The following is a 25333-nucleotide window of genomic DNA, read 5'->3' as shown; positions in this document are numbered from 1 at the left end:
GCCGAGGCGCCTGTAGCCGGGAGAGGAAAGCTCTTTTTCGGTCAGATGGCGTGCCGCAGTCCGCCCCCACATTTCTCTCGCCCACACCAGCAGCAAAAAGACTCTCATTAACAACCCAGATACTGCCAGCAAAAATCGCACAGCCAGGGACCTGGGCACTCACAAAGTGGATTTCTAAAAATATCCCTGAACCTCTTAGATTTCAATTTCTTCAGTAGATTTAGTGCACAGTGACTGGAAGGGAGCAGGAACTCGCTCTTCATTCTGGAGATGAAGCACCCACCGAGGGTTTCTACCATAAACAAAGGGAAGGATCTGGTGAAAAGCAGATGAGTGGAATCATTTAAAGCTTCATCGCTTTCTTCAGCACGAAAATCCAAAAGAGAAGAACTTTAGAAGAGCCCAGAGAGAAGAAAGGACGTTTTGGAACCTGCAGAAATTCACGTCTCCGCCTGTTCCGTATCAGGAAGCGGTTCTTTGTGGAAATCCACTGGGTGAGAACATCAAACTTAAAAGCTTCTTTATCAGGTAACCATGTTGTGTCACGTCTTTTGCTTGTTGTGGAAAAAATACATCCTTGTGTCGAGCAGATCTGGTTTTGTTGTGGTGAAAAGTCTTTTATACGAGTCAAAGTGGGTCAGTCTGGGAAGTTTTTTCCTCCTGACCTGTGCACACAAAAAAAACCCAAAATCTATTTACTGTACCGTGTATATTCAGTCTAGATGATAAGAAAACGCCATGCACCAGCAGTCCTGTTAAAAGCAATTATTAATTGAGATTAAAATAACTTTCACATTGCACAAAGTGCATAAAAAGTCATTCTTTAAGGACATAGAGAGCTTTAGCTTTACATCAATGGAAAGCATGAAAGAAAAGGAAAGTTGCATTGGATCAAATTTACAGGTCAGTTACTATATTTTAATTGACTTCTTGATTCCCAAATGTTGGTGATTTAGCACAGGAGTCCAGTATATCTGCTCTTGTGAAGTGCCCTGCCTTCAGTGGGCAGTCTATAACATGACTGGCAGAAGGGATGTAAACACAGAAATAAAGTCAGCCTGGATTTGTTTTTTAGCAGCACATTTAAAACAATTGCTCAATTTTTGTTTCTGTGTTTTTTTCAGAATGTTCCATGTTATTTGCAAATAGTATGCACATTAAACTATCAAGTGCTTTTAATTTAAAGCAAAGCAAACTCATTTCTTAAATACTGTACTTCATAATGCTTACTAAATGCTTAATACTTTAATATTCCCTACTAAATCTACAGCAGTTTAGCCTCATAACCTCTTAACTTTAAATTATTAACGTTGATAATCCTATAAACACCTCATGCAGCAACCTTTCATATGTCTCAGAGACGACGCTCCTTTATTCCATACTTTGTTCAGAGTTTGATTTGATTTTTGCCATATGACTGTTTGACTACAATTTTATAACAACTATGGTTTCTGTTTAGGCTCAGTATTTATAAATCTGAGACTTTTACCCTATTCGTTATATTAGTAAGCAGCCTTGACAGTAAATTAAAACAAATTGTTTCTATTTTTTGTATTTTTCTCCCAGTTTGTCCCCCCAATCTAGTTGTATCACACTACCCGGTTGTATTTCGCCTCCTCTACTGCTGCAGACCTCCACTCCTGACTGAATAGGGTCATAACTAACCAACTAGCCAACCACTTCTTTTCACCTGAGAGTCATGCATCGATCCCCATTATTCCCTGTCTTTGTGCAGGTGCCATCGATCAGCCAGTACTCCCACCCCTGAATGAGACAGTCATTGTCCATATAGGCAGCCTGCCAGTAACAGAGCTGAGATTCCAACTCGATATTTCTATTAAACTGGCAGGAATGCCCACCAGTGATGCTCTTAACACTTTTAACCAGCGACAAGAAGTGATAACACAGTTGGTTGAGTCAAAAATACATTTTTTTTTATATTTGCAGGATTACATGAATTAATAAATATACAGTTTCACATTTTAAACATCTATTACATTAATCTATTAATAATATAAATATTAAGACAATGTAATGCAACTAGATAATAAAAATATGAATAAAATCTAATCTGGTTGACTGGGCTTCACTGCTGATGTACAATTGCGACCTCTGCTGTCTGCCCTAGTGGCGGGGTATTGGTAGAGCTCATGGTCTCTCAGTGTGGGGTATGCTTCAGTGTGAGACTGACGGGTGAAAAGAGGTGGCAAGCAACTGTGTGTGTCAAGAGACTTGCTACAAGAGAATTGGCAATGATTAAATTAGAAGGGATACAGGTCACTGTCCTGCAGACTTTTTTAAATCGCATTGCAGCACTATTTGCGTAACTTCTGGTTTATCCTTCCGCAGCAGGAGGATGTCGGTGCCGCGGACGCTGGGTGAGCTGCAGCTGTACCGTGTGCTGCAGAGGGCCAACCTGCTCATGTACTACGACACCTTCATCCAGCAGGGCGGCGACGACGTACAGCAGCTATGCGAGGCCGGAGAGGAGGAATTCCTTGAGATTATGGCCCTGGTCGGCATGGCCACGAAGCCTTTACACGTGCGACGCTTACAGAAAGCCTTGCGTGACTGGGCTGCCAATCCTGCCATCTTCAACCAGCCCATGACGTCCACCCTGTCCCCCGGAGGCATCCCACTTCTTAAGATTGACAGCATTGTTGGCTCGAGGAAGTCTTTAAGCAATGGCCAGCCGGCGTCCCCTTGTGACCGGGACGATCACGGAGCTTGTCTGACTCCGCTCCGAGAGAACGGCAGTCCCAGGAGTCCATGCTCTCAGGCGTCTCCGCTTCCTCCAGATCATCTTTACAGGGACAAACTGTCCCCCATGGAGCCTCACTGGCTCAGTCCCGAATTAGATGGAACCGCAGGAGCAGAGGAAGACCAGCCCAGCCCACCTTTGCCTCTTTTAGTGCATTCCAGGCCCGTCGGTCCCTCGACGCCTCCCACGTCTTCTTCTTCGTCCACGGCGTCCTCTCCCTGGCCCGGAGGACAGCTGGACGCAGACACGGCGAAGGCGGTGGGGGAAAGTGTAGAACGATTGTTCAGGACGGTGCCGCACACGGACACATCCGAGGTCAAAAGTCTCCTCAGGCTGAATAAGAAGATGGCCAAGACGGTGGGTCACATTTTTAACATGGAGCCGCACGACCAGAGCAAAGAGGAGGAGATTCGCAAGTACAGCCTCATCTACGGCCGCTTCGACTCCAAGAGGCGCGAGGGCAAGCAGCTCACCTATCACGAGGTACACTCAACAGAACGCAAGATTCAAAATATATTTTTATTAAAGCTATTCAGCCATATCATACCTGTGAAAATTTGCCCCCTGCAGGACTGCTTCAAATCAGACGGTGCAGGTTTTCAGACACGACCTGCTTGTTTAGGTTTTCGTCCTGATACAGTAAAGCACCCACGCATCATCCATCACACAACCAACACCATGTTTCACTGCTACATAGCTTTGTATCCTGGAAGTTCCTCAGGTTGTAGCACTGGGTTCCTATAGAAACTTTAAGTTGACTTCTTATCTCCTTATTAACAGCTAATAAACGTGACACAAGGCTTTGTGTTCTGTTTGATTTGTGCCTCGCAACTTTCCCATGGACGCCATTTTTGCCCAGCGTCTTTCCAATTAAGCGGCGAGACAGGCCTGCAGTTCTTTACATGTTTGTTTTGGTTGATTGATGACCCCCTGTATGAGTCTTCAGCACGTTCTTGGTGAAATTTTGTCCCGAGTTTTCACCATTTGTGGATAATGGCTCTCACTGTGGTTCGTTGGAGTCCCAGAGATTTAGCAATAGATTATGTGCCACTTTGTGAGACCATCCAGCCTGCTTCACGTCGCCAGACGGGTTCTATTTAAGTGATGTTTAGATTCGACAGGTCTGGCAGTGATCATGCCGGGGTGTGGCTGGTAAAATTGAACCCAACTGTCTGAACCAGCTGAAGTTAACACAACAGCATTTGTCCTTTAAATAGTAGTAGTTTGATGATCTGTGCCATATCAGTGTGACAAATACGTCGAAGTAGAAGAAATTGTGGGGGCAAATACTTTTTAACATCAGTGTAGGTGTATTTATAGACCGGAAACGTATTTCTTAGTTATTAATCAGGAATAGAAACACTGTTCCAGCTCTGATAACCTGAAGTTCTTGCTCGTATCTCCTCTAATCAGATGATCATCAATGAAGCGGCTGCTCAGTTCTGCATACGAGACAACGCCCTGTTATTAAGACGAGTGGAACTCTTCTCGCTGGCACGACAAGTGGCGCGGGAATGTGCCTACACCTCGACACTGAAACACAGCAGGTCAGCAACTGCAGAAACAGAAACAAATACACACTTTGTGGCCAAAAGTATAAGGACACTTCACCCTGAGGTTGTTGAGGATCCATTGCTCACAAGCCTCCACTCTTATGGGAAGGCTTTTCATGAGATCTTGGAGTGTGTCTCAAAAGAGCATTTTTTGAGCCTTCCTTCACATCAGACTGACCAAACCCATGTGTTAATTAGCCTTGTTACAGCAAACCGCCTTTTCCAAACTGTTGCCACTGTTTTGATACCTGTTTGCAATGATGTGGCCAAAACACTTGATCTACTTAAAGCAGAGTAAGGAAATGTTTACTATGGAAGTACTGTAAGTCTCTCTGGATAAGAGCGTCTGCTAAATGCCGATAATGTAGGGTGTCTATATACTTTTGACCTAAGATGTATAACCAGAACAGTTGAAACTGCAATACTAATCTGCCGTGGCTAATAATAATCTCTGTCTTGTCCGGTTATTTTAGGACCAACCCCGAGGACAGCACCACTAACTCCACAGACGGCAGCGCTCTCAAAAGAATCAAACTCGAGGTTGTGAACTTCCACCGTCGGTGTTTCTTTAGCTAGCAGGTTTGCAGATATTAAATATTGTTTCCTCAGGTCCCCGATGCAGACGGCGTCAATCTGACGCGTGGCTCCAGAGGTTCGGAGTCAGGGATCCACACCAGTCTCAGGTCGGCGGCCGACGACGACAGCCTGTCGGGAGAGAGTCTGGACAGCCTGAGCCACGGTACAGAGCTGGATTTAACTCCTGATGAAGTGTTGTTGTGTCGCTTTTGTAAACATCACACCGATCGTCGTGCCGTGTATGTACCATGTAACACCACTGTTCTGGTTGTGAAGGATAATGTTTGTCCCCATTTTGTGTGTGTGTGTGTGTGTTTGTGTGTGTTGATAGATGTAGGCCATCAGTCGCTTTCCTCGTCGTCCCCCCGTCCCCTCGCCGACACTGTTGGTCCTGTCACTTGGAGTCGCCAGCTCATGCAGCAAACGCTCATGGACGAGGGCCTACGATTGGCTAGAATGGTGTCGCGGGACCACGCGAGCAAAGTCAGCCTAGGGTCAGAGACGAGACAGACTTCAGGTGAATTCTGTTCTACATGATATTAGATTTCTGTGGTGGTTCTATAATAAACAAACAGGGAGTCAGTGGGTTAAAATCTGATAGTGGTAAAGCCACTGAGAAGTTAAATGTTGGTCTAGTGGTCACAATCTGCAGTACGAAGCACCATTTAAATATCTAAACTGAGGCGAGAGAGGCCTGCAGTTCTTTAGATGTTTATTTTGGTTGATTGGTGACCCCCTGTATGAGTCTTCAGCACGTTATTGCTGAAATTTTGTTTGGAGTTTTCTCCATTTGTGGATAATGGCTCTCACTGTGGTTCGTTGGAGTCCCAGAGCCTTAGCAATGGCTCATGTGTCGCTTTGTGAGACCGCCCAGCCTGCTTCACGTCGCCAGACATGTGGGTCAAAATCTGATGGTGGTGAAGCCACGGAGAAGTTAAATGTTGGTCTAGTGGTCACAAGCTGCAGTACGAAGCACCAATTAAATATTGGGTCATTTCTCAACTGCCCATTTGTCAAACTCAATGTTTTTGTCCCTTGTAAACAAGAAACCGGTTCTTCATTTTTATTCCACACGACTGCCAAAAGACTCCAAAATGTGCCAAGAGGGCAACATCATTTGGAAATAACATAGACGTTATCTCCCGGCCTCCATCGTGACATCTTGATGTAGGGGAGTTGTAGCCTAGTGGGTAAGGTACTGGACTAGTAATCGAAATGTTGCTCGTTCAACCTCCACGGCTGTTGGGCTCTTGAGCAAGGCCCTTAACCCTCAATTGCTTAGACAGTATACTGTCACAGTACTGTAAGTCGTTTTGGATAAAAAGCTTCTGCTAAATGCCGAAATGTACCTGTGTACAGACCCTCGGAGACCCTCAACATCCAATTAAATGAGTGAATCTCTCAAAGCAGCCACCCAGGAACCGTAAACTCCTGCAGTTCTTTTCACACAGTTAGTTAAAACACATGATCATACTTCTCTAGGTCCGCAAAACACACATGGATTGGACTGGCATCATCTCACGGCTCCTCACATGCATGATAAATCGAGCTGGTTTCTCTTCTGCAACTTCATCAGAACCTGGATCGTTATTTCTGAATACCAGGACGAGGACATCTAGCGTACAAGCTTCCTCTTGGCATTTGACTGTTCCCAGGAGGCTAAGAAGTAATGAGAAGTGCGATTCTACCCCTCAAACATTGTTGTTAGGAGAAAAGATGAACAAGATTAGAATTTAGCATCACTTGGTTCAGAAGAACAAAACAATATTGCTAAGGATAATGAATTCGGATGAAAGTGAGACTCACTGTGGATCGTTTTACTAGCAAGCCTATCTGAATACAGTTTGGGAAGTTCTTTCAGATGCAAACCCTTCTGATATAGGGTGTCACGGCGGGGGGTAGCGCTGCTGGAAACAGAGAAGAAGAGGGAAGTTCAGAGGGAGAGAAAACGCTCGCGTGGGCGGTCGGGGCCACAGGAAGTAGCGAGTAGGCGGTAAATTGGAGCTCCCCCCTCGCTGTCTGACGTCAAAGCTCATGAGAAACGTGTGAGCGAGGTGGCGGGGGGTGGAGGGCTGGACGGATGGATAATGAGAGAGCGGGGGCGAGCGAGTGGGCCGGAGTGAGAAGGGCGTCGCATTGACTCACAGAAAGACGGAGCAAAAATAAAAACGCGTGGGCCGGCGGAGGGTGCAGCCGCTCTTATTTTCTTCTCTCTTCCTTTTAACTTAATGAGGAGAGGATGAGCTCAGCGTGGCGTCTTCACTCGCTCACTCGTTCACTCGTTCACAGAAACAAGAGTCACTCGTCTCACTGTCACCGTCACTCATCCTCCTCGGCCAGTCAAACTGGCTCTGCACATCACAAAATGATGAAGGGTACTTTGTTTTACCCCATTTCTTCCTAACTGAGACAAATCCAGCAGCGCACAACAGCAAGTTACCCGTATAGCACATGCTTCCTCTGAGTAGGTACTGACATTTTTACTGTGGCTCAAACAAGTTTTGGGGTCTCTACATTTCAACACTGTAAAAATATGGCTAAATAACCCTAATCATAACCCCAACACAAACCATAAACTTAATCATAACCCTAACCCTGACCATACACATAACTTTAATCATAACCTAACCCCAACCATAACCTTTTTTTAAACTCTATTAATTAAGAATTTTAAAAACAAACTTTTCTACTTTGTCGCCTTCTGATGCATTTTTCCAGCGTCGTACCAACTTTTTAATGCCGTCGGCGAAAATGTTTCTGGTTGAGCTCGTAACCGCTGATGCGCCGGTGCTTTCACATCATCATCACATGAAAATCTTCTTCCCCTTAAAGCATCTTTGGGCGTCCAAAAAGGTGGAAATCAGATGGAGCTAAATCTGGACTATAAGCGTCTCTCAGTCTCTCAGACACAATCGATTACTCCTCCACCCTCACCGCTTATAACCACAATATAAAAGTGTGGAAACTTTTTGAAGATCTTTCATATAGCCTTAAGCATAACCCTTATCATAACTGTAACCCTGTCATTAAAGAAATGAATTAAGATGATGTAGAAATGTCCACTTAGTGGTTTATGCAAGGACGTCAATCAGGTCACTGAGGTTCAATGTTTCCCTTTTATTTTAACAAACCACTTCATTATGCGTATGGTTGCACAAAATACTATTTATTATATAATATAATATGTTCATTTTTATTTACTATCTTGCAAACCTAAATCTATTTTAACGACCCTGTGGAGATCTGATGACCACAGTGGTTCTTTACACCGGCCAGTGGATTCGTACAGAGAGCCTTAACTCCATTAGACACGGCAAAATGTTTCAGTTAAGCACACGACCAGGCTGGTGACCCCACTGAGACTTAAACTCGGGTCTCTGCGTGGTGGGCTAATGAATTAGAATGTGTATTTTCTCTGGACTATATAAAATACATCAAATGTATCTGAGACTCTGCCGAAAAATCCTTAGGATCTTCTCTTCGAGTCTGTATGATTTTTAGCTTCTCATAGTAAACATGCAGAAACTGATTTTGATTTCTTCTCATTGCAGAGCTGGAGGGTCGAGTATCAGAGAGACGGGGTGTAAATGCAACCCATCGGAACATCAGTCCTGCCAAAGATGATCCGTATTAAAAGACCACCAGCAGCACTAGCAGGAACCTGCAGAACTCAGGGCTCAAAGATCTCCAACTCTCCAGAGATGCTCACATCTGATATCCAAAAACTGTAGTGGAAGGTCCTACGTCAGAATGATCTAGTTGTATGATTCAGCGAGTGACTGGTGTGTAGTATTAATCAGATCAGGTCCATGTTCAGCACAGTTTGATGAATTTACTCATCACTGTGGGTTGAGTCTCACTGGCTGCTCTAAATTGCCCCCATGTGGATTGAGTAAGTAAATGTGTAATGTGTTCTGGTGTGTTGATGTGTATTCCTGCCTTACAACTTTTAGGGTGGAGCTGAACCCAGTGCGACCCTGATTTAGATTAATCGATAAAATAAATTACTGAAAGGATAAGTGAAGCATGTCATAAGGCACACATGTACCATAGACCAATCCATCACAGGGCATCGTATACTCCTTCACTTACACCTAGATGTAGTTTAGCCAGTTCTTCATCCAGGTCCTCAGGGCTGGTGTTGTGCGTCACCCACTTCTACCAGCAGCGACACCTTAACGCCAGGAGCAAATCAGATCTGCAAATATTCTGAAATAGCTCATTCCCCCTTTTAGTCATAGCCATCTGTGCAGCCATCGGTGGTTGACATCCCTGCTGAACATGATGATAAATTGAGTTGAATTGAGTTCTAGAATAAAAGAATCACAGATCTGTGCTGAATTCTGGATATAAAAGATCAGCAAGAGGGATTTTTTGTGTAAATAATACCAAACTCACTTCGCTAACACCAACCACTAAGTGTAGGTGTGTTTCAGTCTCCTGATGGAACACGTTCATGACGCAGACTGTGTAGAATTAGGTTGTGACGTGATAACTGAAGCACTTTTAAACCCCGTGTCGTCGTGGATCACATGAACATTAACACTAATATTACTGAACCTTTACGGACGACGCATTTCTGAGCTGTGCTAAAGCTTTCAGACGTTCGTTTGTGTGCTGTTTGAAAATTAAATGCAGAAAATGATCCAGATTAAAATCCCTTAATGTTATGATGATAGGTCTGTCCACTAATGTACCTCCTGTAGTAGAAATCATTGTCATACTGTCATCAGATAATTTATTTTTTAATATTCTCAATAAATGGTATTTTATTGTTTATCACTGGGTATTGTTTATTACAGGGGTGTGAAAAATAATCGGCGTCATTGTCGGTTTCTCTACAAGTTCTAGTGTTCTCTCTCTCTCTCTCTCTCTCTGGTGTGAAGAAACTCCACTGGCCTGGACACAGCCCTAAATGAACACTTGGTGGATCATTCCGAGCACTGTAATGACACATGGTATCAGGTGCAGCAGTGTTGTTGGGATTTTCAACCACCTCAGTGTCAATACAGGGAGGAGAATAGCGCACTAACCAATAATATAAATAAAAATGTGTTAAAACTGTACTTTCTCTATCTTTACACCTGTGACCAGTGCTAACAGGGTAGCTTAACTTAAAAATTCTAACAACACTGCTGTTGATAAGGTGGAACAACCAAGCTTTATTAAGCTCTAGGACTCCACCGAACCACAGGGAGAGCCACCACCTCTAAATAAAGAAAACTTACACCCATGAGAAATCTACCCAGAAGTGTCCGGCCTGGCCTGCTGAACTTTTACTATAAGCCCAGTGACTTTAAGCTTCTCAACTAGTGATTACTCTCAGATTAGTGATGATTAGTTATCAGTTAAAACTAGTTAGCATGAACCAGCAGAAGCTCGACAGTCTCGACTGCAACTACAAACACATGTACAAGGTGTAAACAACGAGCTCCGGTTATATCTCAGGAGATGTGGGTGTTGAGATGACGTAGGAATTCTCCTCGGGTGGTGGTGTGCCCAGGGAACACAGCGTGGCAGAATTCACAGACCTGAGACTGCAGCGTGATCCGGGACATTAGCATCCCGCCGGCCTCGCTCAGCATCTCGCTGTTCAGGAAGGACGACGACCACGGCCTCTACAAAACACAAACAAAACAAGTATTTTACCCCTTCATACAGTGAGGAGGATGGTTAGAGGGGCAAAATCTGAGGCGGCCGTGTGGCGCAGCACTCTATTACGACCAGCAGTGGTGTCACTGACTTTGTGGGGCGCTCTACAGACACAATGGTGCGTGTCTGAGGGAGAGAAGGTCGGACGGGGTATCACCTCACTGCCTCTGCTGTCTGGTTAAGGAAGCCGTACAATTAACGGAAGCAGTAGGAGTCGCTGTTGCATTGTCATCGATGTGAATCCCCATCCAGCCCCCCCTCCCTCAGACACGCCAACTGTGCCTGTACAGCGCCCGTCCAGGCTACTGGGTCATTATTTATTTATTGAGAAAGGAATCTGTCACACAACAGAGTTATAAACAATAAATTAATTCTATAAAATGATTGTTCTATCGATTTGTAAACAAGACCTCGGGAGAACTTCCTCTAACTTCTTATCAGGAAGTTTAAATTTAGCACATCATGCACGTACAAATATAATCACACACACACACACAAGGAAGTGAAATGAACTCGGCCATGCGGTGATGGTTTACCCGGGAGTGTGGCATCGTTTGCGGTTGGTTGCCGTGCCAGTGCTGTTCAGCCTGCCGTAACTCCTCCAAAATACTGGACTCCTCCGTCCGGTTCTGTCCCGGAGATTCTGCCGCCGCTGCTTCGACCGGGCCGATCTGTTCCGACTCGTCCTGCGCCGGGTCGAGCTGGAGCCGCTTCATCCCTCCGACTACTGGAGAAGTTCCGAAAGCACCCGAACCTAAACGCAAAGTTATAAAGTTATAGGGGTGTGAAAAAGTAATCCGCTAATTAAAAAAGGTAATTAAATTCATGTTTCGTGTAATTATCTGAAATAATTCACTGTGAGAAATATGCAGTAATTGGGGGGTTACAGAGAACCAGGTGATTTAATAAATGACTTTAGGACCACAGGAGACAAAGTTAAAAGGGCTTACAAAGTCGTCAAAACACTAAAGTGCAGGAAAAAAAGTTCACCTGCTTTAAAAAGATTCCTTTAAAAATCATTCTTGTCTGTAGTTCTGATACCTGTGAGGTGTGGCGGAGGGGCGTGTGTCTGAGCCACTTGTGTTCCGAGTTCAGGGTGCAACAGGGTTCCTAATCCCTCCGGTCCGCACTGGAACGGTTTGGAAACCAAGTCGTGAAGTTCTCCGTTAGGGACCGGAGCTACACCTGATGATTACAAGAAAACTTTTGTAAAATAAATAAAAAATAATATTAAAACAACAAATAACAAGGTTATATGTAACATAAATATTTACATTTTTGGCATTTTATGACTAAATAAAATCTGAGCACTTGAGGGTCTTGTTTAGGGGCACAACGGGAGCAGTTTAGTGGTGGTGGGGCTTCTGATTACTAGTCCAGTTTCCACTGGCCAGTGATAAATATAGATCATGAATAGTATAGGCGTAAAAAGTGTGATATTTAAGTTTATTGCATCTAAGAGCAGCATGGTCACTGAATGCTCCTCTACCACGCCCTGTTCTCATCCTGGTACCTCTAGCCAACCAAACCCGAATGATCCAATATGCCTAGAGCTTCTCAGTGCCAGCAAGGCCAGAAGCATCTTTATTAAGGGTCTGGAGAACCTTGTGAGAGAGTTCGGCTTAAAATGTGCAGGTAAAAACTGGGTTTGAATTTTATAAGTCGCTCCGACATCATGAAGGTGCAGCTCAGGGTTTAAAAGTGACCACTCCACACCACCACGAGCGAGAGGACCGTGTGGTTTGTGATATGGACGTACCTTGCTGTCGTCTCAGAGCCTCGGTGAGATGCTGTAACATGGCAGCCTGTTTCAGGCACAGAAACTGCAGACGCAGGAACTCCTGGTACAGAGCTGTGTACGCGTCCTCCATCTCACACTCACAAGCTTCACGCTGAGATACCTGATAGATTTCCTGCCGGGTTCCTCGCAGGATTCCTCGCAGCGTATTTCTCGTCGGGTTCCTCGCCGGGTTTCTTACTGTGTACTGTGGGATTCTTGCTGGGTTCGCAGACGTCTACCTCGATCCTTCACAGCAGTTACTCACCGAGTCGCTCACTTCGCTCAGGTTCAGTCTGCAAGATAAAGAAAGAATAATCATTCTGTCCGACCATCTATCTAGTTCTCAAGTCTAAACAGTTCCAGGAGAACATGCCACCCTTACATGCAAATCATCAGTAGGTGTTGTTGCCCTGTTTATACCATTCATGGCAGAATCAGGTGGTTTATGCCAACTGTACAAACTTAATATAACATGGTGATAAGCATGTATGGCACCACAATCTACCATTCCTCCACATGGTATCATGTCAGTGGTATCAACTCAGTCGGTTTTGGATGGATTCTGGCTGGTCGACCGGCTTAGTCAAGCAGGTCATGCCGGGTAGCCTCCTTGGTTCAAGCTTGTTGACCAGTTTGGTCAAACTGGTCAGACCAAATGGCAGTCTAGTTTAGTTAAGCATGTCATGCTGATCATGCTGAATAGACGCAACGGCCAAGCTGGTTATGCTGTTTTACCAATTTGATCAAGATGATCAGACCAAATGGCAGTCCAGTTCGGTTGAGCATGTCATGTTGGACAGACACAATGGTCAAGCTGGTTAGGCTGGTCATGCTTGTTGATGAGTTTGGTCAGGCTGGTCAGACCAAATGGCAGTCCAAGACACAATGGTCAAGCTGGTTAAATTGGTCATGCTGTTTGAACAACTTAGTCAAGCTGGTCAGACCAAATGGCAGTCCAGTTTGATTGGGCATGTCATGCTGGACAGACACAATGGTCAAGCTGGTTAGGCTGGTCATGCTTGTTGACCAGTTTGGTCAGGCTGGTCAGACCAAATGGCAGTCCAGTTTAGTTGAGCTGATCATGCTGAATAGACGCAACGGTCAAGCTGGTTATGCTGTTTTACCAATTTGATCAAGCTGGTCAGACCAAATTGCAGTCCAGTTTGGTTGAGCTGATCATGCTGGACAGACATAATGGTCAAGCTGGTTAAACTGGTCATGCGGTTTGAACAACTTAGTCAAGCTGGTCATGCTGTTTTACCAATTTGATCAAGCTGGTCAGATGAAATGGTAGTCCAGTTCGGTTGAGCATGTCATGCTGGACAGACATAATGGTCAAGATGTTTACGGTGCACCTAGTTTGATTATATTAAACTGGTAGGCCAGCTAAACCATCACACTGACATAAAAACACTGTACAGTAATATTGTAGCTGGTGAACCACCACCACCACCAGCTTCACCACCATCACCCTGCCATGTACTCTGCTCAGTGGTGGTCCACTGGTGGTCCGGTTCTATTACTGGACAGGGTCGTGAGGGGTTAAAACTTCTGCAGAGCACCAGTATGGTAGGAACCCGATAGAAAACACTAATAAAGAATGACTGGGGGAGTTATAAGTGTCTGGACGCTCCTTTCGTTCTAAAGTCTGAGTTTGGATCATTAACGAATGAAGTAAATCAGGACTTACCTAAATAAAAGCTCAGTATCCCGCAGCAGCACCGACTTTATCACTTTTATATGATTTTTTTTTAATGATTTTCTGTGTTTCTCAGCTCCAGTGTTTGAGTCGAAGCTTCATTTCCTGATACAATGAAAACAGGAAGTGAAAATCCTAAATTTACTCTGCATGACCAACGATCACGTGACACAAACAACCAGCGTCCCAGATCCCCATACTCCTCCCTAAACCCCTAAACTAATCCCAACATTCCATTAATAAAGCACTAAACAGACTTAAATCCTGCATGTAACGTCATGGATGAATCAGTATTGCGTACATAGAGTACATGGAGGTGCAGTGTGGGTGCAGCACTGCATTCTTGAGGACCTTGGGTTCGAGCCTCACCTTTACTTAACTGTCGGGCAGCTCGGTGGGTAGCACTGTCGCCTCACAGCATGAAGGTCCTGGGTTCGATCCCCAGGTCCTTTCTGTGTGGAGTTTGCATGTTCTCCCCGTGTCCGCGTGGGTTTCCTCCGGGTGCTCCGGTTTCCTCCCACAGTCCAAAGACGTGCAAGTGAGGTGAACTGGAGATACTAAATTGTCCATGACTGTGTTTGATATAAACTTGTGAACTGATGAATCTTGTGTAATGAGTAACTACCGTTCCTGTCATGAATGTAACCAAAAGTGTAAAACATCACATAACTTTCTGTGCCTGAATGAGTTTCCTTTGTGTACAAAAAAATGTCAGTAAGTGGATTGGCTGCTCACTCGGTCAATGCCCGTGTATATCAATGACAATGATTGTAACTGAGTCTTTGAGACATCTTGAATGCTTTGTTGAGATGTGCGGTCAGGAACCCGTTTGCGGGTGGACGTGTACGTTACCCTGCGGTGAACTGGTGCCCCGTTTCTTTCTTCAGCCTGAATAAGATAAAACTGGTTGGTGACAATGAAGAAACAGAAAAATTCCATTCATTAACATTTAATCACAGCTTTCCTCAAATAGGGTCATGCTGGATCACTATCCAAAAACACTTGGCGCAGGGCAGGAACACATCCTGGATATGGCTTTTAAAAATATGTGTTTATGTGTTGTATATTTTTCCATTATTATTTTTTAATTATATTTCCTAAAACTGTAATTATCCCTGTGACCTTGATGAAGGTAGAGTCCTCCTATATAAACAAGATCATCATGTGATCTAATGAGCTTTAGTTCATGTGGTTTATCGTGTCTGTGCTGTTTTTCTGTAGCGGAGTTACTAAATGTCCTTGTGGCATTTAACCCTCTAAAGGTGCAGTGGCCCGGCAGTGCTGGAAGTCACATCCCCCGAGGTAAGAGTAGGTGGTACCAGTGGCTGTTTTGAGTGTAATATGCCAATCAGGGAGTAGATCTGGCCCAAACAAGATTATTTAAATACAGCTTATGTTTACCCAAATATTTCGATCTAAACGATTGGTCCAACAGATCATTAACGGGCTAAAAGTGCCACACATTATTCATTTTGGCAGAATCCATTTGAAGCAAAAAATTTTTTTTGAGTGCTTATAGATTATTGGGATTATCTATGAATAAAAAATGACCACAGTAAAGAAAATGCAAATAAAGTACTGTAGATGCAGTGTTTCTTACATTTACACTGAGTCTTATTTTGACCTATGAACCCAAAATACTTTGTCTGGTTAACCTCATTTTAATACTTAACATGCATGCACTGTTAGCCTACAACACATTGATACTAGTCACCACTTCAAATTATTCAAACTAAACTGATTAAATGTGTTTTTCTCTTTTTCCTCAGCAACCTGATCCCGGTCTTATGTTGATCGTTGCTCCGACTCCCCCGGCCCCGGCTGTTGATCCAACTCTCCCGGCTGTTGATCAGACTGCCCCGACGGCTCATCCTGGTCCTTCCACCTCGACGGCTCATCCTGGTCTGTTTTTCAATATTGTATTTTGAAACCCAAAATGTTTTCTTGTTTTTCAACTTTGGGATTTGAAGTGAAAATGTGAAATGATTGAAGTTATATCTTCATATCTGATGTTGTTTTTCATCCACACTTTCTTTTCATTTCTTCTTCTTCCTCTGATGATGATGATCATCCATCATCCATCATCCTCATGATGATAAAGAATGCCTCACATGGACAGGCACGCTGCCCTCCACCCAGTCTGCCAGCCCGGAGTACTCCTGTAAGGTGGTCGGGGGGGGGGAGTTCCCTGTGACCTTGATGAAGGTAGTCTCCTATATAAACAGGATCATCATGTGATCTAATGAGCTTTAGTTCATGTGGTTTATCGTGTCTGTGCTGCTTTTCTGTAGCCGGGTTATTAAATGTCCTTGAGCCAGTTAACCTGCTGAAGGTGCAGTGGCCCGGCAAAACTGGAGGTCTCATCCCCCGAGGTAATGGAGCAGGTGGTACCAGCGGCTGTGTGAGGGACACCAGGGTTCTGAATAAATGTTTATGGGGGATGGATGGAGGGTGGTGGTGGTGCTGGGATTTAGTGTAACACGACATGTTGTGGTTATCAGGGGCAGAAAGACTGATGATGATCGCAGTAAATGATGTAACACAGTAAAATGTACCATACACAATCCAGCTCACTGTAATAATTCCACTGTTAAGCTGATTTCTCCTCTTTGCTTCATAAGAAGCTGCAGCTTCATCTGGATCTTTAAAACAGATTCCAGTGGTGAATGGGAGTAGTGGTGTACTACCAGTACAGAGGTTCAGGGGAGTGGGATCAACTTATGAAATGTAAGCTTCCTAACACTGGGTTCTTTATCTCCTCTCCCCCCTGTAGGACACCTTAATGTCATATTTAACACCCCGGCGGGGGTGCAGGCTCTGCTCTGGGCTTGTACCCAGGAACAAGTGGAGGGCAGTGTGACCTTTTATTTTTCTGTCTAGTAAAAGATATTAAAATAAGAAGGTAAGCCCCAGCGCATTAGCTCAGTCTAAGAATGATTGGTGTGTTTGGAAGGCTTTTGTTTGGGGCTTTTTAACCAGAAAATGTTGCTGAGATGATTAAGAATTTATTGGTTTTATATTGGAACCTTCTAGATGTTTCCATTAACATGTTCTCCCTGTTACAAGTGATACAACCTTCTGGCTGTGGACTCATTATGACTTGTTGGTTTTTTGGCAGGGCTGAAGCTCTGAGGTTCCCATGATGAGAAATGCCAGTTTGCATGTTCTCCCTGTGTTTCCTCTGGGAGCTCTGGTTTCCACCCATGGAACAAATCCTAATAAACACTTAAACAAAATTAGATCCTTCTGGAGTTTACTGTCTGTTTTTTATACCTGGTGTTTAGATTTGATCACAATCTCAACAGGTTAAAATGAAGGATGTAACACAATCCTGGTAACCTTCTGCAAAGGAAAAACACAAATGCAGGAATATCAGCACAACGCTGACACATCTACTCACACCTGGGGCAAATTGGAGCAGCCAATCCACCCTCTGCATCGTTTACTTTGTTTCATGTTTATAACATCTTTGTAGATTTTTTTTTTTTTTTTCTACAGCTTGATCACAAATTACTGTAGAAATCCAAATATTATAATGTTTCTCTAGAGATTCACAAGCATCATCTAGCATCAAGTACTTAAAAGTAATTACGGACTCAAACTAGTAGGAGTATAAATGTTAGAATGTTACATCCAATCACTGGGAAGTTTAGCATGTTCTCCTGTGTGGTTTTTTTTCCCCCCAGTTGCAACATTCATTGACTCATCATTCTTTATGATGATTTTGATTTGGGTGCAGATAGGGGTTTTCACTCATGTGGCTGTAATTTTATATATATATACATACACAGCCACCATAACATTTAAAACCACCTTGTTTTTACACCATCAGCTCCACTTACCATATAGAAGCACTTTGTAGTTCTACAATTACTGACTGTAGTCCATTTGTTTCTCTACATGCCTTTTTAGCCTCCTTTCACCCTGTTCTTCAATGGTCAGGACCCCCACAGAGCAGGTATTATTTAGGTGGTGGATGATTCTCAGCACTGCAGTGACACTGACATGGTGGTGGTGTGTTAGTGTGTGTTGTGCTGGTATGAGTGGATCAGACACAGCAGCGCTGCTCTTTAGTTAAGCTGCTGGACAGACAACAGTCAAGTACTTTTACCTCAATCTGATGTGAAATCTATACATCTACTTACAAATATACACTCTACATAAGACTCCACACATATAGTTATATACATATATTATATATATTTCTATTTACATTGGCATACAAAGTCTGCTTTTACGGTCCTGTACTGTAAACAGATGCAGAAAATGACCTGTGAAGTGGAAATAAAAGGCAGAATTGTGGTAAACTAATGTAACAAATAAAAAAGCACTTTTATAGATTATTTACACCATATAGTGTAATGCAGAGAGAAGAACCTGAGAATAACAAATGAAACTGTACAGACTGAAAAACTGCAGTCCAAACATATAATATAAAATATAAGACATAAAACTTATAACAAAAAAATATAAAGTGCACAACCACTTCTATATTACAGAAATAAAATAAAATTGGCTTGGACAATTCTGTCCTTAATATGTGTTGTTCCCTTTTTTTTGTTTGTTTTGGTTCCAAAACCATGCTGATTGTTCCACAAACACAGTTGTGCACCATTCTGAGTACAAGACTTACACGTGGTCCCAAATCACATCCTGTCAGAACAAACATGGCAACAACGACAGAATCATCATCATATCATACATCAGAATCACAATGAGAAATTCTTAAATCGGCGTTTCTGCTGGTGAGTAAACTATACAAAGGAAAAGAGGTGAAGTGGTTATTCTGAAGTAAACAGGAAGTGGAAGAAACGCGACCGTGCCAGCTCCAGTTTCTGCTTCACTCTGGGACGGGTGGGTAGTTGAGGGTCAGCAGTGCCATGCTGTGCAGGAACAAAGACGTTTCTGTTTCTGAGGAATCAGAACAAAGAACAAGACGGAGATTATTCCAGAGACCTGATCTGTTGCTTGTGCTGACTGGATTGTAGATTTATGGTTAGATTGGTGCTTGTCTAATCTTAGTTTCAAAATGTAGACATGCCCACTTCTTATTGTGGATTGAACCCTGTTACGCCTCAGCTTCATCTCATGAACAGATGACTTAAAAATAGAATTTATTTCTCACACTAACAATGCAACCAGCAGACCAGTACACTACCGGCATCATGTCTGGCTCTTGGTATAATGTTTTTACGAAGACGCTTCCCGTCCATAAATGTTTCTCACATCAGTGGTTCAGTGGTTTCCTGCACTAACAACACTGACCTTATCACATTATCAAACAACAGTAGAAACGATGACGCACTGGCTAATATTAGTGTTCCTGTAGAAACTTTAAAACAACTGCTTGTTTTTATGGTGAGGTCCGAGAGTTCGGTTACTTATAAAATTTGGTGAACTGGTTCTGATTTTTTCCAAAGTGACAAATGCAATGCAATAACAAAAGCAAGAAAAGGGGGAACTAATATTATGATTTTCTAGTGTTATATGAGGTTATCTAGGTGGCACAGCTGGATATTCCACTAGCACACCACCACTGCGGCTCTGCACTCTCTGAGTTTGGGTGCCTCCTAGCAGGCACAATTGGCCACTAGTCTGATGGGTGGGAAAAGACCGGACTAAAAGAGTAATTGCAGTGGAAGAATAATTGGCTAAGATAAAAATTGGGAGAAATAAATCTCAAACGTTGGAGTTATTCTGGACTAGTAAAGAACAATGGATTCTGATATTTTTAGATGATATTAGAAGCTGACGACACTTCTTTAAGATGCTCATTCATCAATCCCACCTTGGATCTGTGCTGAGTGCTGCAGCCACTGTTGAAGCCAGTCTCGACACTGACCGGAACTGAGATCGCTTGGATTTAATCCTCGAAGATCACACGCCTGATGAGGAAATACGAACATAATAATCAGATAAAGAATTCTGAGATTTTTACAATAGACATCAGTTAGAGGAAGTCAGAATATGTGACCTGTCTCTTCTGCTCCTCACTGAGCTGATCCAGCCCGAGGTTTTTCATCGCGCGGTCCAGGTAGAGCAGCTCCAGAGCTTTGGTGACGAGTCGCCTTCGCGTTATGAAACTCGGAAACCAAACCATGATGGGCAGCTGAGAACCCAAAGATCTCTAAAGGAGGGGAGAAAGGAATTACAAAAACAACCAGGGAGGGAAACGAGGAGTGAAATGAGGCTGCTAATAAAAATATACCCACACTTAAGGTCTAAAGTTTACATACACTACTACGTATTAAGAGACATGGATTAGATTTTTAGAATCTTGGCAACTTTTTATTATTTTCTTGGGACTGAATAATAAGAACAGACTTAAAAGTATGTGGACACCTGACAGTGAGTTTGCTGGACATCCCATTGCAAAACCACAGGCATTAATAAAAGAAGCCGCCCCTCTCCAATTCATCACAAAGGTGTTTAATGGGTTGGGGCTCTGTGCAGCTCGTCAGTCCCTGTCTTTATGGATCATGCTTGCAAGGGCCTTCCCTAAACTGCTGGCACACTCTCACTGCATGGAAAGTGAACTGTGTATAAACGTTTGAACTCTAATGCAGTGTTTTTCAAACTTTTTTACAAGCGACCCACAATTTGTCCATTATTTTTTACCAAGGAAACACAAGCAATGCATCGAAACGAAATACTGTTTATTAATGAAATTGATGCCAATCTGGTCAAGATGGAACATAAAGCCTCCACAAGGGGGCACTCGTGTAGAAGTGCCTGTTAAAATCGTTTATTTAATTATAACCACAGTATTTTTCTCAGTGACCCATTGTTTTAGGTTTAAATTTTGTAGTTATTATTGTTGTTTTTATTGTTCTCCTGGTTTCCAGTTCCAATATATTGTGTAGCCACACAAGCATTTAAATCTGTGCAGCGTGACAATATACAGCAACAGAAAACCAGAAAAAGGGGCAAATATTTGTTCACATTTAAATATATAGCTCAACTTACCAGACTGCCTGGTTCTAGTGAGTTTAATTCCAGAGGAGGAGAGCAGAAGATCTCTCGTACAGCCTGAAGTTCGGATAAACTCGGACGGGTCCCGGTCTGAACCTGCAGCACAAGAGAAGAGTCGACTGATTCATTAGGGAGTCGTTCTCTTCAAACGAATCATTAAAATGAATCGGTTGAGCCGGTTTAAACCGGCTGAGACAACGACGTTAGAAGCTAAATGCTAATAGCATTAATGTGATGTTAACCTTACTAAAAAATAAAACATTATTTACCCAAAATACCACAAACACAACATTTAAAAAGTAGAAAATTAATTATATACGCTTAGACTTTATGCCTCTATCAACTCAATGTCAGTTATCTAATCCTGGCTAACTAATACAGAAACTATTATTTATTTATTAGGATTTTATCGTCATGTTTTACACACATTGGTAACGTTCATAACAGAAACAGTAGTTACTCGTTACACAAGATTAATCAGTTCAACTCTTCAATATCGAACACAGTCATGGACAATTTAGTATTCACCTCACTTGCCTCTTTTTGGACTGTGGGAGGAAACCGGATCACCCGGAGGAAACCAACACAGACACGGGGAGAACATGCAAACTCCACACAGAAAGGACCCGGACCGCCCCACCAGGGGATCAAACCCAGGACCTTCCTGCTGTGAGGCGACAGTGTTACCCACCGAGTCGCCCTTTTCTACATGGGGAAAATGAATCACACCGCCTTTCTTTTGCATCTCATCTTCAAATCTGAATACCATTAAATTCATAAAACGATCGTCTCTCTGACCCATTCGAACACCCATATCTCCAACCAACGGTTATTTCAATTTATTTTAAAGTACAGTAATGTCGTTAGCACAATCTAATCTAGCAGGTGATTTTAGTTTAGAGAATATAATCTTCTACAAAGACACCATTCTGAGGCCAAAGACTGTGAGACCCAGGGTCTCAGTTCTTTCCCATCCTAGGTTTAACAGTATCATAGAAAAGCTTTTAGTCTCATCTCTCTACTTATTTATTAAAAGTTTATTAAAAGTTTTTTAACAGCGGAGTGGAATTTTACATCTTTTTCTTCCAATTTAGTCATTCTCAGTTCCACACTGCTTTTACTATCTTTGCCCACAGGCTAGCGCACGTCTCCTAATCGCTTCTCTTTACCCCATGGTGGCAGATACCTACAGAAAGCTTTGACATGTACGCAGGAACACGCCACAGGAACCACTCAGCAAGCACTGCTCCCAAAGCTATCAAAACATTTCTGCAAAACCTTTCGTTTAAAGCCCCTGCAAACCCCCGAAGCAAACCAATTAACATCATTCATAAAAAGTGTGTAGAGCAGGCACCTTGGAGCACAGGTTGAGAAGAATGGTACGCTGGCGCCACCCGCTAACACTAGGCACCACACTGATGATATTTTTTAGAATCTCTGCATGGCACTGGGCACGTTTCGCATGGTCGATAGCCTGGTACTTCTTCTGCTGCTGAGGGGTCCAGAAATGTCGAAAAAGCAGCTGGCGTGGAAAAAGGCACCTGGAGGGAAAACAAGAGACGCTGAAACAGGAACGTGACCGACACTCATTTTTTTCACCTGCACACATGCAGTAATTGGGGTTTATTTTATGCCTCCGGTCCTGCCTGAGCTTTGACTGTTTTTTTGGATAACAGAAACAGATTTATTTCTTGCTGCAAGATTCCCAGACCTCTGCAAACAAGCTGTAATATATGGGGTCTGCTCGAAAACCTTGTGATCTCTCTACACAGACGCATTTTACGTCATCCTACACTCCCAAAGTCCATGGCGTGTTGCTGCATCATGCCCAATAATTTCAGGTAGTGCTGGACCCTGTGTGACCCTGACCAGGATGAATCAGCAGGAAAAATAAATAAAGCAAACAGTACGTGCACTCACATCAGGAGGAAAACGAAGCCGATGGCGAACGGAGGAATCGAGATCACCAGCAGTGAAACAGCTTTAACCATGTCCCTCCGAAACTACAACACACAAACAAACCGAAAACATCAAAGATGAATAAAATTAAACAGAAATCATTTTAATATGTGGTGTAGAGGTCACAACTAAAGGTCTCAACCTGGAGCACTTGAAAAGAAAACACAGGTTAAGTCCCACATTTATCTTCATCAGGATCATTATTATTATTACACAGTGATTTATTTATGCAGATCAGATTAAATAAAAAAAGAATCTATGATACATGATGAAAGTATGAACATAATACACAGCAATTAAAATTCATCGAGCCGGTCTGACTTGTTTACAATCCTTCTGGTCACATGTTAGACATGAACAAAACAGCCTCAAATTCCATTCCAATTAATTGCTGGCACATTTTAATACCATAAACATGATCTGCTGCTGCGTTTCACCTTTTAACAACAAGAGCCCGAGTTCTAGATCATGCAACTTTGATCCACAGCTATGGACACACAGCAACTCACAGTAATTTCACTGATTTAGGATTTACCAGGACGAGTCTCTCCATGTCTCGATATGGCAGCTCTTTAAATTGGACGTTACTGGTGCGCATGACCCGCTTTATCCTTCTGACTTCTTTCACATCTTCAAACAAGAGATGGAATCCTAAAACACAGCAAACGTGAGGTCAAGCATCCGGTCAAATTTGCTAAAAGCGTTGCATGATGTGCACGACTTCGAGAAGACTAAAATAAAGTATAAAAATACCAAGACTAATTTAAAACAAATGCACACTGTAATAATATGAATGTAATAATACAAAATGACCCACCAGAGCATGATGCAAACAAATAAAATAAATGCATTAAGAGGATATTTATACTGATAAACATACTAAATCTGTCAATATGCACATGCAGAACTCAAATGTCAAGCTATAACACAGAGAACAAAAGATACATATAATTACCTCTCATGAGGGTTCGATACAGGACAGAAATGTGAGGAAATCTCTGCTCCAAAAACTGCTCACACTTCTCATTTAGCCTCTGCAGAGCACCCAGTCTGACCGGAGACGCTGAGTAACATCTACGAGAGAGATATTGCACAGTTATACGATTTAATGTAATTTAATCTGAGAAATACATCATAATACTAGCACATAACAAAATATTTCATTTGAAAAACAAACCATTTAAATGTTATACATGAGTGGAAGCAGATTTCTGTATACAATAAACAAAAACAAAAGATTTTACATCTAAGGCTGGAAAATTCAGTTACAGAATGCATCAGGATTTGATTCCTAATACAACCCAAACACAAGCTGTATTCTGAGAGTTGGAACAATGGGACCCTGCAGTGGTTGTACTTCATTTCTGCCCTAAACCCCATAGAAAACATGTGAGGAGAGTCCACAAGCATGAACCTCAGACTTTATATTATGTACATAAAATCAGTCCAGTTTGTGCAATAATTACTGTTTTTTTTTTCTACTGTGATACCGGTTACGCTGTTCTGTTTTGCACTATTTAATCCCTGTGTAAATGTCCATAATCACCATGTAAACACTGTACTGAGTTATATCTTATTATTGCTGTCTCTGAGACTACTGGTCTCACTGAGAGCCACCAAACAAAGTTTCGTTGTAGAACTACAATGACAATAAAGCCTATACAGAGATTCTGTATGGAGGAACGGTCTTAGATTCCTTGCCATGTGTCCTAAAGCATTATTAAGCATTATAAGAGAAGACTCAGCTGCTGTCTGAGCACAAGGAGGTTGCACAAAGTGCCAAATAAACTAAGTGCCAATATTTTACTGTAAATCATTGTGCATTTAATTAAGAGTATAGAGCTTTTTGTTCATGTTTTGGATGAAAGACTGAAAGGATAATAAGTTTAAAAAAATAATATTTGTACAGCCTTTCCAGAAGGGGTCAATATTTAGGGACCGTACATCTCCCCTGTTTAACATTTGCCAGTTTATAACACAGAAAACAGAAGCAGCAATAAATAAATAATAGAAAATAAAAGTCAAATTTCGGTTGATGACATTGGAACATGTGATCAGAATCAGTACATATATAGAGAACTGCATGTTTCCCACCCATGCACCCATTCATCAGGAATAAATGTATAGATAAATTACCTGTTTGTGAGCAGAATCCTGACGGTGCATGAGTGCTGAACTAAAACAGCTCGATTATAGAATAAAAACATGATAAAACACTGAAACCCTTCAGTCTCTCTGTATTATTACTGCACTGGCTGCATGTCCGGGTTCGAGCGCGTCGTGTTCACGCGTGGCTTGCGCATATAGATGTGAAGCATGCGGACTCGAACTTCTGCGCAAATGTTACGCATTGTCATTTCTTTAAGCCTGCAGTGTTATCA

General features: G+C 42.7%; 3 protein-coding genes across 4 annotated transcripts; 1 reads left to right on the top strand and 2 right to left on the bottom strand.

Moving 5' to 3' along the window:
* Positions 1–465: 465 nt before the first annotated feature.
* nab2 (NGFI-A binding protein 2 (EGR1 binding protein 2)) lies at positions 466–9620 on the top strand. 2 transcript variants are annotated; one of them, XM_062986606.1, is made up of 7 exons: positions 466–528; positions 2350–3244; positions 4175–4308; positions 4788–4854; positions 4924–5053; positions 5222–5407; positions 8442–9620. In XM_062986606.1, exons 2-7 carry the CDS (start codon positions 2357–2359, stop codon positions 8522–8524), a joined length of 1488 nt encoding a protein of 495 aa, XP_062842676.1. In that variant the 5' UTR covers positions 466–528; positions 2350–2356; the 3' UTR covers positions 8525–9620. The 2 variants fall into 2 exon arrangements, with proteins under 2 accessions (XP_062842676.1, XP_062842677.1); XM_062986607.1 differs by having other exon boundaries at positions 482–494.
* zgc:113184 (uncharacterized protein LOC553745 homolog) lies at positions 9620–14100 on the bottom strand. The gene is made up of 5 exons (XM_062986608.1): positions 14013–14100; positions 12302–12615; positions 11584–11727; positions 11079–11296; positions 9620–10508 (listed from the first exon to the last, which is right to left on the bottom strand). Exons 2-5 carry the CDS (start codon positions 12411–12413, stop codon positions 10335–10337), a joined length of 648 nt encoding a protein of 215 aa, XP_062842678.1. The 5' UTR covers positions 12414–12615; positions 14013–14100; the 3' UTR covers positions 9620–10334.
* A 4110-nt stretch (positions 14101–18210) lies between these two features.
* Positions 18211–25159, bottom strand: LOC134302123 (LETM1 domain-containing protein 1-like). The gene is made up of 9 exons (XM_062987171.1): positions 25089–25159; positions 23908–24026; positions 23488–23603; positions 22914–22996; positions 22348–22534; positions 20988–21089; positions 19996–20148; positions 19810–19906; positions 18211–18932 (listed from the first exon to the last, which is right to left on the bottom strand). Exons 1-9 carry the CDS (start codon positions 25157–25159, stop codon positions 18862–18864), a joined length of 999 nt encoding a protein of 332 aa, XP_062843241.1. The 3' UTR covers positions 18211–18861.
* Positions 25160–25333: the final 174 nt, after the last annotated feature.

This window comes from Trichomycterus rosablanca, chromosome 24 (assembly GCF_030014385.1).
Source record: "Trichomycterus rosablanca isolate fTriRos1 chromosome 24, fTriRos1.hap1, whole genome shotgun sequence".
Taxonomy (NCBI): Eukaryota; Metazoa; Chordata; class Actinopteri; order Siluriformes; family Trichomycteridae; genus Trichomycterus; species Trichomycterus rosablanca.
Note: the sequence above shows the minus strand (reverse complement) of the source record. Positions and strands in the feature narration are given on the sequence as shown.